We start from the raw sequence: 14462 nt of genomic DNA on the forward strand, positions 1-14462 counted from the left end.
TGTTTTTCGTCGTGCTGACCTCACTATTGACCGTACCGCTTTTGAACTGCATGATTCTTGTTAACCACCTGTGCAATTACCCTCAATTCTCAGTCTATCGTTTGTAGTCAATACGGTCCAGATAAAGAAACACTTTTATTGAATTCCTTGTATTCTACTAAAGAAAAATGTCTATGAGCGTCATTCACATATTTCTTTCATTTGGTGATGAAGGGCAACTTAGAATTTCAGCTCAGTGTTAAGGCTTCGAGAGATGATATGCATCAACTGACGCCACAAATTACTCCCCTGTGCCAACCACTTCATTTCAGAGTAGCACTTGTAACTTACATCGTCAATTATTTGCTGGATGTATTCCAGTCTCTGTCTTCCTCTACAGTTTTTACCCTCTACAGCTCCCTCTAGTACCATGGAAATTATTCCATGACGTCTTAACACATGTTCCATCATCCACTGCAGTCTGGAAACGCAAGACCGCTACGGTCGCAGGTTCGAATCCTGCATCGGGCATGGATGTTTGTGATGCCCTTAGGTTAGTTAGGTTTAACTAGTTCTAAGTTCTAGGGGCTAATGACCTCAGCAGTTGAGTCCCATAGTTCTCAGAGCCATTTGAACCATTTGAACCATCATCCACTTCTTTCTCCTTGTCATTGTTTTCCATATATTCCTTTCCTCGCCGATTCTGCGGATAAACTCTTCGTCTCTCACCATATCTGTCCACCTTTTCCGTTCCGGTTCCCGCACAGCCCATGCTTCATTTGGGCAACAAAGCGCATATTTTCAGAAATTTCTTTCTAAAATTAAGATCTATGTTCCATACCAGCAGACTTCTGTTATTCCGAAATTCCCTTTTTCACTGGGCTCGAATACTTTTTATGTCCTTCTTGCTCCGTTATCATGGATTATTTTGCTGCATAGACAGCAAAATTCCTTAACTTCAACCACTCCATTATCACCAATTGTGATGTTCAGCTTCTCCCTGCTTTCATTTCTGTTACTTCTCATTATTGTCGTCTTACTTCGATTTACTCTCAGTCATATTCTGTACTCATTAGACCGTTTACTTCATTTAACAGATCGTGTAATTTTTTTTCACCTTCTTTGACGGTTGCAGTGTCATCAGTATATCTAATCATTGATATCCTTTAACCTTGATTTTAATCCCACACTTGAACCTTTCTTTTATTTTCGTCATTGCTTCTTCGATGTATAAATTGAACATTAGGGGGTGAAAGGCTACACCTCTGTCTTACAACCGAGCGAAGAGGCGCAGTGAGTAGCACAATGGGCTCGCATTCGGGAGGGCGACGGTTCAATACCGCGTCCGGTCACCCTGATTTAGGCTTTCCATGGTTTCCGTAATGAATTCAGGTAAATCACGGGATAGTTTCTTTGAAAGCCTACGGCCGATTTACTTCCCCATCTTTCCATAATCCGATGGGACCGATGACCTTGCTGTTTCGTCCCCTCCCTTTAATCATCCAACCAATCTGTCTTACACACTTTTTATTCCTAGCACTCTTATTGTTACCTCTTGGTTTCTGTAGATATTGAATGTAACGCGTCTTTTCCTATGGCTTACCCTTTTTGTCTCCGAAATTCGAATGTATTTACATTGCCGAAAGCTTCCTTCAGGTTGACAAATACTATATGAGTGTCTCGATTTTTCTTCAGTCTTGCTTGTATTATCAAACTCAACGTCAGAACTGCGTTTCTGGTGCCTTTCCCTATACCAAAGCCAAACTGATCGTCATCTAACGGATCTTCAGTTGTCTTTTCCATTCTCCTGTATATTAATCTTGTCAGAAACTTGGATTCATGACCTGTAAAGCTGACTGCGCAATAATCATCGCACTTTTCGGCTCATGCAATCTTCAGAAGTGCGAGTATGATGTACGATGGTGTATCACCAATCTCATACATTATACAAACCAGCACGAACAGTCGATTTGTTGCCACTTCCCCCAATGATTTTAGAAATTTCGATGGAATGTTATGTATCTGTTCTGCCATTTTTGAACTTAAGTCTTCCAAAGTTCTGTAAATTCTGGTTTTAAAATTGGATACCCTATCCGTTCGCTATAGACTCCTGTTTCTTCTTGTACCATGTCATCAGACAAGTCCTCTCCATCAAAGAAACCTTCTGTGTAGTGCCTCGATCAATTCACTCCCTCCTCTGCATTTAACAATGGAATTACCAATGCACACTTCATGTTACCGCCCTTTTCCTTTAATTTCACGGAAGGTTGTTTCGACTTTTCTGTATGTTGACCGAGACCATCTGAGACTGATTTCGCTTTCTATTCTTCACATTTTTCGTGCAGTCGTTTTGTCTTTGCTTCCCTGCGCTTCCTATATATTTCATTCCCATGTGACTTGTATTTCCGTATTCCTGAATTTCCCTGAATATTTTTGTGATTCCTTCTTTCGTCTACCAACTGTAGTATTTCCTCGGTTATCCATGGTTTATTCGTAGCTGCCTTGTACGTATGGTTTTCTTTCCAACTTGTAGTGATTGCCCTGTCTATAGAGCTATTCACCATCGCAGTGTCTATAGCCTCAGAGAACTTCAAGTGTACCTCTTCATTCCTTCATGTTTCTGTATCCCACTTCTTTCCTCATTGATTCTACCTGACTAATCGTTTAATCTTCATCCTACTCTTCAACATTTCTAAATTGTGATCTCAGGTTATATCTGCTCTGGGTACGCCTTTCAATCGAATATCTGATTTCGGAATCTCTGCCCGACCATGATGTAATTTAACTAAAATCTTCAGGTATCTTCCAGCCTTTTCCAAGTATACCTCCCCCTCCTGTGATTCTTGAACAGAGTATCCGCTATTACAAGCTGAAATTTACTACAGCACTCAATTTGTCTTTCTCCTTTATCATTTCTATTAGCAAGCCCATATGCTCCAATTCTTCTGCTCCTTACCCTAAATCTAGATTCCAATCCGCAATGACTGTCAGATTTTCATTTCCCATTGCGTTCTGTATTACCCTTTCAATGTCCTCAAATGCTTTCTCCCTCTCTTCATATTCAGCTTGCGACGTCAGCAACTATACCTGAACTAAAGTTGCCGGTGTTGCTATCCTGTCGATTGTGATGAGGAATCCTCTCTTACTGAACTGTTCGCTGTAGTTCACTCTCTACCCTACCATCCTGTTTATATCTTATCCTACTCCCGTTATATAATTTTCTGCTGCTACTGATTTACTCTATTTTCATCTGACAATAAATCCTTGTCTTCTTTACACTATACCTACACTGAGCGACTGTATTTCCCTTTTCAGATTTTCTAGCTTTTCTGCCACGTTGAAACTCCTTACATGCCACGCCCCGACTCTTAGAACACTACCCTTCCATTGTTTATTATACACGGACACCTTCCCGTTGGAAGACCTGTCCCGGACTTCCGAATGGAGGCCTAGTTCGGAATCTTTTGCCCATGGTGAAATTATTATGAACATTTTTGAATTTGACTTCATCTACATCTACATATACATTCATACTCTCCGCAACCCACCTGACGGTATGTGGCGGAGGGTACCTTGAGCCCCTCTATCGGTTCTCCCTTCCATTCCAGTCTCGTATTGTCCGTGGAAAGAAGGATTGTCGGTATGCCTCTGTGTGGGATCTAATCTCTCTGATTTCATCCTCATGGTCTCTTCGCGTAATATACGTAGGAGGGAGCAATATACTGCTTGACTCCACGGTGAAGGTATGTTCTCGAAACTTCAACAAAAGCAAGTACCGAGCTACTCAGCGTCTCTCCTGCAGAGACTTCCACTGGAGTTTATCTATCATTTCCATAACGCTTTCGCGATTATTAAATGATCCTGTAACGAAGCGTGCTGCTCTCCGTTGGATCTTCTCTATCTTTTCTATCAACCCTATCTGGTACGGATCCCACACTACTGAGTAGTATTCAAGCAGTGGTTGAACAATTGTACTGTAACCTACTTCCTTTGTTTTCGGATTGCATTTCCTTAGGAGTCTTCCAATGAATTTCACTCTGGCATCTGCTTTACCGACGATCAACTTTATATGATCATTCCATTTTAAATCACTCCTAATGCGTACTCCCAGATAATTTGTGGAATTAACTGCTTCCAGTTGCTGACCTGCTATTTTGTAGCTAAATGATAACGGATATATCTTTCTATGTATTCGCAGCACATTACACTTGTCTACATTGAGATTCGATTGCCATTCCCTGCACCATGCGTCAATTCGCTGCAGATCCTCCTGCATTTCAGTACAATTTTCTAGTGTTACAACCTCTGGATATACCACAGCATCATCCGCAAAAAGCCTCAGTGAACTTCCGATGTAATCCACAAGGTCATTTATGTATATTGTGAATAGCAACGGTCCTGTGACACTCCCCGGCGGCACAACTGAAATCACTCTTACTTCGGAAGACTTCTCTCCATTGAGAATGACATGCTGCGTTCTGTTATCTAGGAACTCTTCAATCCAATCACACAATTGGTCTGATAGTCCATATGCTCTTACTTTGTTCATTAAACGACTGTGGGGAACTGTATCGAACGCCTTGCGGGAGTCAAGAAACACGGCATCTACCTGGGAACCAGTGTCTATTGCCCTCTGAGTCTCGTGGACGAATAGCGCGAGCTGGGTTTCACACGACCGTCTTTTTAGAAACCCATGCTGATTCATACAGAGTAGATTCCTAGTCTCCAGAAAAGTCATTATACTCGAACATAATACGTGTTCCAAAATTCTACAACTGATCGACGTTAGAGATGTCTATAGTTCTGCACATCTATTCGACGTCCCTTCTTGAAAACGGGGATGACCTGTGCCCTTTTCCAATCCTTTGGAACGCTATGCTCATCTAGAGACCTACGGTACACCGTTGCAAGAAGTGGGGCAAGTTCCTTCACGTACTCTGTGTAAAATCAAACTGGTACCCCATCAGGTCCAGCGGCCTTTCCTCTTTTGAGCGATTTTAATTGTTTCTCTATCACTCTGTCATCTATTTCGATATCTACCATTTTATCATCTGTGCGACGATCTAGAGAGGGAACTACAGTGCAGTCTTCGTCTGTGAAACAGCTTTGGTAAAAGACATTTAGTATTTCGGCCTTTAGTCTGTCATCCTCTGTTTCAGTACCATTTTGGTCACAGTGTGTCTGGACATTTTGTTTTGATCCATCTACCGCTTTGACATAAGACCAAAATTTCCTAGGATTTTCCGCCAAGTCAGTACATAGAACTTTACTTTCGAATTCATTGAACGCCTCTCGCATAGCCCTGCTCACACAACATTTCGCTTCGCGTAATTTTTGTTTGTCCGCAAGGCTTTGGCTATGTTTATGTTTGCTATGAAGTTCCCTTTGCTTCCGTAGCAGTTTTCTAACTCGGTTGTTGTACCACGGTGGCTCTTTTCTATCTCTTATGATCTTGAGACTAATACAACAAACAGGAAATATTTAATACCAAAAACGTTGTAAGATCTTGTATTCAGCGGAAGATGTTTTAAAAAATTTTCGCTATGTATCAATGAGATTGCCGTTTTTATGAATGTCTTTGTCGTAGACCTCCTTCTGGCAATTTCCGATACCGGAGCAACGTTCTCTGTGAAGCTTTAATTGTTATGCTCTCTTGAAAAATTGATACTAAAACAACTAGCAGAGACTCCGATCCGTGTACGATTTCATGTGTGTTTCCTGTTTCACATAATGAATACTGCTACAGTAAAACAGACGCGCTGTAACGTGTACCAAACGAAAATCATCGCTACTTATTCAACTGAAATTTAAATTCTCCTCCAAAACCTTCTGTAATGCACGTTGCTGCCAGTTCGTACAAGCTATATCTACCTTTTTGTTATTTGTATTTGTTGTTCTACATTCACTTTTCTTTTTTCCAGTTATAGCTCCTACTGTGTCCGCAATCTACGAGTAAACTACTTCCAAGCGTTGAATTCCAAATAACATGTAATATATCGTGTATTACGTGTCGTAAATATGGTATGTGAAATATGAAGACTTGGTTGCGTGTTTCAGAAATAAATAACACAATACAAAATATATTTTAAAACAGAACGTATTTTCGGGACTGCCAGATTGGCAATATTTACTCTCACATCGCGCGGTATATTTCAATTTTCCACTGCATTTTTCATGAAATGAGTAGTCTTACGTCTCTACGAATTTAATGGCATGTACTCACGGAATCCGAATGAGGTGGCTCAAAGGTAAGTCTATAGACCCTCATTCTGGAGTACAGTGATTCAGATCCCCCTCTGGTCACTGGTTTTTGGTTATTTTTCTAAACTACTTAAGATGAATGCCAGGTAATTTCGTCTGAAATGTGATCCTTGCGCTGTTTCCATATACCCTTTCCACGTAGCGTTACGGCACGGGGCATGCACGCTCTTGTTCGCGTCGACTGAACGGCGGCGCGGATGAGCTCGCTGTAAGTCGTTGACCACCGATAACTGGAGGATGGCCTCCTCATGGCAAGAGCTGCCAGCTATGTTGGACAGGGACGCTATAACTAACAGCTAGAATTGAATCACTTTGAGCATGAGCGCATATTGCTGATCTGTTAATTTATATGCTTGAGGAACACCTCGCTCGGATTTGGTGGAAGACGGCCCTGATATTGTGTCTGTTGCTTGGTATCTGCAGAAATCAAGGGCGAAGTGGAATGACTGAGCCGTATGAACTTGTCTGGTGAACATCTTAATGTGTTGGCTGTACGATGCTGCCATTCACAGCTATTCGTTCATTATATTTTTACACAGATGGAGTTCATTATACTGTGTGTTAGGCTTGAGTTAACCCCGGTGCTATTTCAAAGGAGTATAATGTTAACGCTAACTTACACTGCTAAACTGTTTTATGTCACTGTCATTTCTTTGTATTGGCTCTGAGCCCCAATCATAATTTGTGAATATTATATGAGCTGTATCTTTAATCTATTGTGTAGTTATCGGAAATGAAAGTTCAATTTTCTGGTTCAGTTGAAGCCATATGCGCGTTCTCCTCAAAATTGTTATGTATACACTCTTTTATGGAACTTGCCACGGTAATTTCAATTTAAAGTTAAGCTTTGTAAACTGATAAGGCTTTCTGTCACTCCATATTTTAGGTATTTCTGTTTATTGGACTCGAGCCCGTTCGTGATTTATGATCATTGTTGTGCAGGCTTTGGCACTCAGGGCTAATTTTACTATCTGTATTTGAAGCCGGTTGGGCCTTGTTCTTTAGATTTTAATTTCATATATTTTATGGCAGGCCACTTATTTCAGCTGTGGGGCACGCATCTCCGATATTTCCGTCGGGCCGCGCGGGATTAGCCGAGCGGTCTAGGGCGTTGCAAGCATGGACTGTGCGGCTGGTCCCGGCGGAGGTCCGAGTCCTCCCTCGGGCACGGGTGTGTGTGTTTGTCCTTAGGATAATTTAGGGTAAGTAGTATGTAAGGTTAGGTTCAAATGGCTCTGAGGACTATGGGACTTAACTTCTAAGGTCATCAGTCCCCTAGAACTTAGAACTACTTAAACCTAACTAACCTAAGGACATCACACACATCCATGCCCGAGGCAGGATTCGAACCTGCGACCGTAGCGGTCGCGCGGTTCCAGACTGTAGCGCCTTTAACCGCTTGGCCACCACGGCCGGCGTAAGGTTAGGGACTGATGTTCTTAGCAGTTAGGTCCATAAGATTTCACACACACATTTCCGTCGGTTTTTGAAGCTGAAGGTCTCCTGGAACTATGTTTGTCTTCAGTGTGTTCTCGGCCTTCTAAAAATCATTTGTGCCAGCGAAAAACTTGTGCTCATGATCGGGAATGTTCCCCATAGGTCTGTTCCAACTTCCCTCGCGCATTCCATAAGTTTAACGTAAAACTTGGTGGTATAATGTGACTCTAAATTTCGCTATTCCGTTTTCGTAAAACACAACAAAAGTATAGCTTCACTGATTCAGCCAGCAAAAATCACGTGATGGCTGTATGGAGCTGAAACTCGCCCTGAGCATCTGTAAAGCCCGTGTCACACGAAGCAAGATTAGCTGTAAGTTTCCTTGCTGGATCCCGCGACGGCTACATTGCGGGCTCCGTCGTCTGCTAGAGGGTTTCCTTGCTGGGAACCTTGTAAGATTTCCATGATAGGTCCCGTGCTATTTTTCTTTTAAGGTTCCCTGCGTGCTACCTGCGTTGGCCAATCATGAGACGTTTTGTTTGTGACGTCAGACGCGGGAAGCTTGGGCGGGAAGCCTTTGTTGATAGTCGATTTTCTGCTGTTGTGAGGTGCGGAAGGAAGTTCTTATAATTATTAAATAATGGCACCGCAGTGGTCGAAAGAAGCGGTTGAAATATTGATATGTACTTTTAGGGAAGCACAGTGTCTGTACGTCGTGAAAAGCACAAATTATTATAATAAACACTTGCGTGCAGACACACTCGAAGGAGTTTAAATGCCGTGTGTCTTGTTCGACCATATACGACGAGCAAGGAGTACTCACTTTAAAGTGGAGTACGCCAAAGTAAAATAATCGAAAAGCAGTGGCGCTGGGATCAACGACGTAAGAAACCTTAGAAAGCAGTTCTTCAAATACCAATACATCCACTCGTATAAAATTTGCAAAGGATGTACGATCTTCTATCCTATAAAATAAAATCGTATATAACAGTCATTATTGGTATATTTATAAAGTCACACAGTAATGAAATGGTGATACTTTTCAAACAAAAGTAGGTCTTATGCGAACTAACCTGAACTCCTTATGAAGCATGGAGAGCGCACCTTTTCCAGCGTTTCTCCTCTTAATACAGTTTTTCGTCCATTCTTTCTTTCTTCTTCCTCATTAGCATGCATTTCTGCATCGTTTAGCACCAAAACAGCTAATAACGCCACTTTGCTCTGAACATCTGTACCTGAAGCAGCCATCTTCGTTCGATACAGCATTCAGCCGATCACAACACAACTGCCTGCCGATCTTGCACCGTGTGAGTGCTTCGGCATGGAAGATAGCCGGCTCCTTTCCCTGCAAGCCGGCAGGCATGCACGCCATCTCGCAAACTTGCGGCGAACCTTACTCCGTGTGAGACGGGCTTAAGGGATGAACAGACCGGTATACACGAGTATAACAACGCAGCGTTGACAGATCGTTCGCTGTGTTATCAGCCTCATTACTTTTCTCAAGCACCTCGTAATGCCTAAATACCACCAGTTATGACCGTCATGAGCAGAAGTCAGCTATTATGTAATTTGTGGGTGTCACATTTCGCGGGCGCTGTTGTGACCTAACGGCCACGTCGTGAGGTACAGTGCCTGCTGCCGCCTGCAGCGCATATAGCAGTAGAAGCGGGTAACGTATGGCAGCTACCTACCATGGGCCAGTCGTTCCAGCCGATGAGCGGCGGGGAGCTGATGACGCCGGAGAGCAGCCAGACGCCAGCGATCATGGCGAGCACGCGGCGCAGCGTGCGCTTCTGCGCGTAGTTGATGGGGTCGGTGATGGCCCAGTAGCGGTCGAGCGCGATGGCGCACAGGTTCAGGATGGACGCCGTGCAGCACAGCACGTCGCACGTCAGCCACATCTTGCACACCACGATGCCGAACACCCAGCGCTGGATCAGCGAGTAGGCCACGTTGAACGGCATCACCAGCACCGCCACCTGCAGCGGTGAAGACCAGTAAAGACCGCCGTCACCACCAGCACTCGACACGAATGTGTACGTTTTATATCAGACAGCTGGGGAGATTCCTTTAATTGGGCAGGTGTAACTTATGGGCCTCTACACAGCTCAGTCACTGATCCATTACTGTACTCGTGAAACAACTCAGCACAACCACATTTACACTTATTTCTACACTACTGGCCATTAAGATTGCTACACCACGAAGATGTGCTACAGACGCGAAATTTAACCGACAGGAAGAAGATGCTGTGATATGCAAATGAATGGCGTTTCAGAGCATTCACACAAAGTTGGCGCCCGTGGCGACATCTACAACTTGCTGACATGAGGAAAGTTTTGAATCGATTTCTCATACACAAACAGCAATGGACCGGCGTTGTTGTGATGCCTCGTGTAAGGAGGAGAAATGCGTACCATCACGTTTCCGTCTTTAATAAAGGTCGGATTGTAGCCTATCGCGATTGCGGTTTATCGTATCGCGACATTGCTGCTCGCGTTGGTCGAGATCCAATGATTGTTAACAAAATATGGAATCGGTGGTTTCAGGAGGGTAATACGGAACGCTGTGCTGGATCCCAACGGCCTTGTATCACTAGGAGTCGAGATGACAGGCATCTTATCCGAATGGCTGTAACGGATCGTGCAGATACATCTCGTTCCCTGAGTCAACAGATGGGGACGTTTGCAAGACAACAACCATGTGCACGAACAGTTGGACGACGTTTGCAGCAGCATGGACTATCAGCTCGGATACCATGGCTGCGGTTACCTTTGACTCTGCATCACAGACAGGAGCGCCTGCGATGGTGTACTCAACGACGAACTTGGGTGCACGAATGGCAAAACGTCATTTTTTCGGATGAATCCAGGTTCTGTTTACAGCATCATCATGGTCGCATCCGTGTTTGGCGACATCGCGGTGAACGCAAATTGCAAGCGTGTATTCGTCATCGCCATACTGGCGTATCACCCGGCGTGATGGTATGGGGTGCCATTGTTTACGCGTCTCGGTCACCTCTTGTTCGCATTGACGGCACTTTGAACAGTGGACGCTACTTTTGAGATGTGTTACGACCCGTAGCTCTACCCTTCATTCGATCCCTGCGAAACAATACATTTCAGCAGGATAATGCACGACCGCATGTTGCAGGTCCTGTACGGTCCTTTGTGGATACAGAAAATGTTCGACTGCTGCCCTGGCCAGCATATTCTCCAGATCTCTCAAATTGAAAACGTCTGGTCAATGGTGGCCGAGCAAGTGGCTCGTCACAATACGCCAGTCACTACTTCTGATGGACTGTGGTATCGTGTTGAAGCTGCATGGGCAGCTGTACCTGTACACGCCATCTAAGCTCTGTTTGACTCAATGCCCAGGCGTATCAAGGCCGTTATTACGGCCAGAGGTGGTCGTTCTGGGTACTGATTTCTCACGATCTATGCACCCAAACTGCGTGAAAATGTAATCACATGTCAGTTGTAGTATAATATATTTGTCCAATGAATACCCGTTTATCATCTGCATTTCTTCTTGGTGTAGCAATTTTAATGGCCAGTAGTGTAATCTCGGCGAGAGACAAATCTCTGTTGTTATAGTATATTTTGTCATAATTTGTGTAAAGAAACAGGGGTTTAACCCTGGTGTAGTGGCATTTCAGTTGTACAGAATTTTTAATACAAATTGTACTTCATAATCAGCACCTAGAGGGCAAGGCCTTACGTTTGCTCAGTACTTTTTATGTCATTACTAGAGCAAAAGGCCAGTATCAACAGGCCAGTTCAACAATTTATTTCGTGTTATATCTATGTGTCTGTGGTCTGCATACAGATGTATAATGATGGGATACGAAACCTCAAAGTTTATATATGTTTTTAAATACATTATGATATTCCCAGATACACATATTACAAGTCTCTCTGTAATACAAAAACGGGTGCGCAATGTTGCTAACTAATCCTTTGATGACTTATTCAAAGACACACTCACAGGTCAAAGGTCATGGGTTATCTCTTAATATCGTGTCCGACTTCCGTTTGCACGGCTATGTGCAGAAACTCGACGTGGCGTTGACACAATAAGTCGTTGGAAGCGCCTGCAGAAATACTGAGCAATGCTGTCCCAGTAGACGACCATAACTGCGAAAGACTTGCCGATGCAGGATTTTGTGCGTGAACGGATCTCTTGATTATTTCCCACAAATGTTCTTTGGGATTCGTGTCGGGTTATACGTGCGACCTAACAATTCTCTCGAAATGCCCAAAATGTTCCACAATTGCTAAAAATTGTGGTAAAGTTACATGGCATCGTTGTTTGGCAACATGAAGTCCGTGAATAGCTGCAGATGGTTGTTTCCAAAGAGCCGAAGATAAACGTTTCCTGTCAATGATCGGTTCAGATGGACCGGAAGACCCAAACCATTCCACGAAAAAGCAACAAAAATCATTATGGTGCCAAAACCTGCTTGTAGAGTGCGTTGTTGACAACGCGTGTCTATGGTTTTGTGGGGTCTGCGCCACACCCGAACCTTACCATTAGCTCTTACCAACTCAAATAGGGACTCACTTGACTATGCCATGGTTTACCAATCATTTAGGGTTTCGAAAAATACGGTCGTGTGAAACCCAGCTCGCGCTATTCGTCCACGAGATTCAGAGGGCCATAGACACGGGTTCCCAGGTAGACGCCGTGTTTCTTGACTTCCGCAAGGCGTTCGATACAGTTCCCCACGGTCGTTTAATGAACAAAGTAAGAGCATATGGACTATCAGACCAACTGTGTGATTGGATTGAAGAGTTCCTAGATAACAGAACGCAGCATGTCATTCTCAATGGAGAGAAGCCTTCCGAAGTAAGAGTGATTTCAGGTGTGCCGCCGGGGAGTGTCACAGGACCGTTGCTATTGACTATATACTTAAATGACCTTGTGGATGACATCGGAAGTTCACTGAGGCTTTTTGCAGATGATGGTGTGATGTATCGAGAGGTTGTAACAATGGAAAATTGTACTGAAATGCCGGAGGATCTGCAGCGAATTGACGCATGGTGCAGGGAATGGCAATTGAATCTCAATGTAGACAAGTGTAATGTGCTCCGAATACATAGAAAGAAAGATCCCTTACCATTTAGCTACAATATAGCAGGTCAGCAACTGGAAGCAGGTAATTCCATAAATTATCTGGGAGTACGCATTAGGAGTGATTTAAAATGGAATGATCATATAAAGTTGATCGTCGGTAAAGCAGATGCCAGAGTGAGATTCATTGGAAGAATCCTAAGGAAACGCAATCCGAAAACAAAGGAAGTAGGTTACAGTACGCTTGTTCGCCCACTTCTTGAATACTACTCAGCAGTGTGGGATCCGTACCAGATAGGGTTGATAGAAGAGAGAGAGAAGATCCAACGGAGAGTAGCGCGCTTCGTTACAGGATCATTTAGTAATCGCGAAAACGTTACGGAGATGATAGATAACCTCCAGTGGAAGACTCTGCAGGAGAGACGCTCAGTAGCTCGGTACGGGCTTTTGTTAAAGTTTCGAGAACATACCTTCACCGAAGAGTCAAGCAGTACATTGCTCCCTCCTACGTATATCTCGCGAAGAGACCATGAGGATAAAATGAGAGAGATTAGAGCCCACACAGAGGCATACCGACAATCCTTCTTTCCACAAAAAATACGAGACTGAAATAGAAGGGAGAACCGATAGAGGTACTCAAGGTACCCTCCGCCACACAACCGCAGGTGGCTTGCGGAGTATGGATGTAGATGTGGATGTAGATGTAACTGGTATGGTCACGTTCCCAAGAGAGGCGCTGCAGCCGACGTCGTGCTGTTAGCAAAGGCACTCGCGTCGGTCGTCTGCTGCCATAACCCATTAACGCCATATTTCCCAGCACTGTCCTAACGGATACGTTTATCGTACGGTTCCACATAATTACTGCGGTTAATTCAAGTAGTGTTGCTTTGTTAATAAAATTCTTCAGGACTGTTCACCACATTGTCAGTATATAAAACTGTCCGACGTTGCTTGTCTGTTAGCACTGACTTCTTAACGCAAACGACGCTGCTCTTGGTGGTAAAGCAATGGCCATCGGCCATTACGTTGTTTAAGGTGAGAAGTAGTGCCTGAAATCTCGTATTATTGGCACACTCTTGACACTATAGATCACGGAATATTGACTTTACTAGCTATTTCCGAAATGGAATGTTTCATGCGTCAGGCTCCAACTGCCATTTAGAATTCAGAGTCTGTTAATTCCAGTCGTGCGGCCATGATCACGTCGGAAACCTTCCTACATGATTGAAATTAGAAAAATCACAGCCCTGCTAGTGAACTAGCCTTTTATATACTGTGTACACAATACAACCGTCAACTGTGTATGTGCACATCGCTATATCACGATTTTTGTCACTTCAGTGTATAAGAAATGGTCAAATGAAAACGAGACATGTGAAATAAAAGTGACTAACTCATTTATTATGTCAAAAGTAAGCCCCATAGTGGATAACGGATTTGTCGCACTGTGATACATGACTGCCAATGCCTCCATGGAAAAATGTTTGCGGTTGCCTACGGAACAACGATACTACTCAGGCCTGCACCTCTTCACCCGATCAAATCGACAACCACGAATGTCTTTCATCAGGACTCCAAAGATTCGAAGTCGCATGGGGAAGATCGTGACTATATGCAAATTGTGGTAGGGGTATCCAACGAAACTTCTGCAGCGTAGTCGAAATGACCGTGTCAGCATTTAGGTGGGCATTTCGTTGGCAGAAGTTTCACTG

The 14462-nt window shown here is 43.7% G+C and overlaps 1 protein-coding gene across 1 annotated transcript in view; it reads right to left on the minus strand.

The window, feature by feature from the left end:
- The window catches only part of LOC126088823 (putative tyramine receptor 2), a 96016-nt gene that overhangs the window by 26238 nt on the left and 55316 nt on the right, over nt 1-14462 (minus strand). Inside the window, exon 2 of the mRNA XM_049906865.1 lies at nt 9369-9656. Within this exon, the coding sequence (XP_049762822.1) occupies nt 9369-9656 (288 nt within the window). The remainder of the gene's footprint in view (nt 1-9368; nt 9657-14462) is intronic.

The sequence above is a fragment of the Schistocerca cancellata genome, chromosome 1 (assembly GCF_023864275.1).
Source record: "Schistocerca cancellata isolate TAMUIC-IGC-003103 chromosome 1, iqSchCanc2.1, whole genome shotgun sequence".
Classification (NCBI taxonomy): domain Eukaryota; kingdom Metazoa; phylum Arthropoda; class Insecta; order Orthoptera; family Acrididae; genus Schistocerca; species Schistocerca cancellata.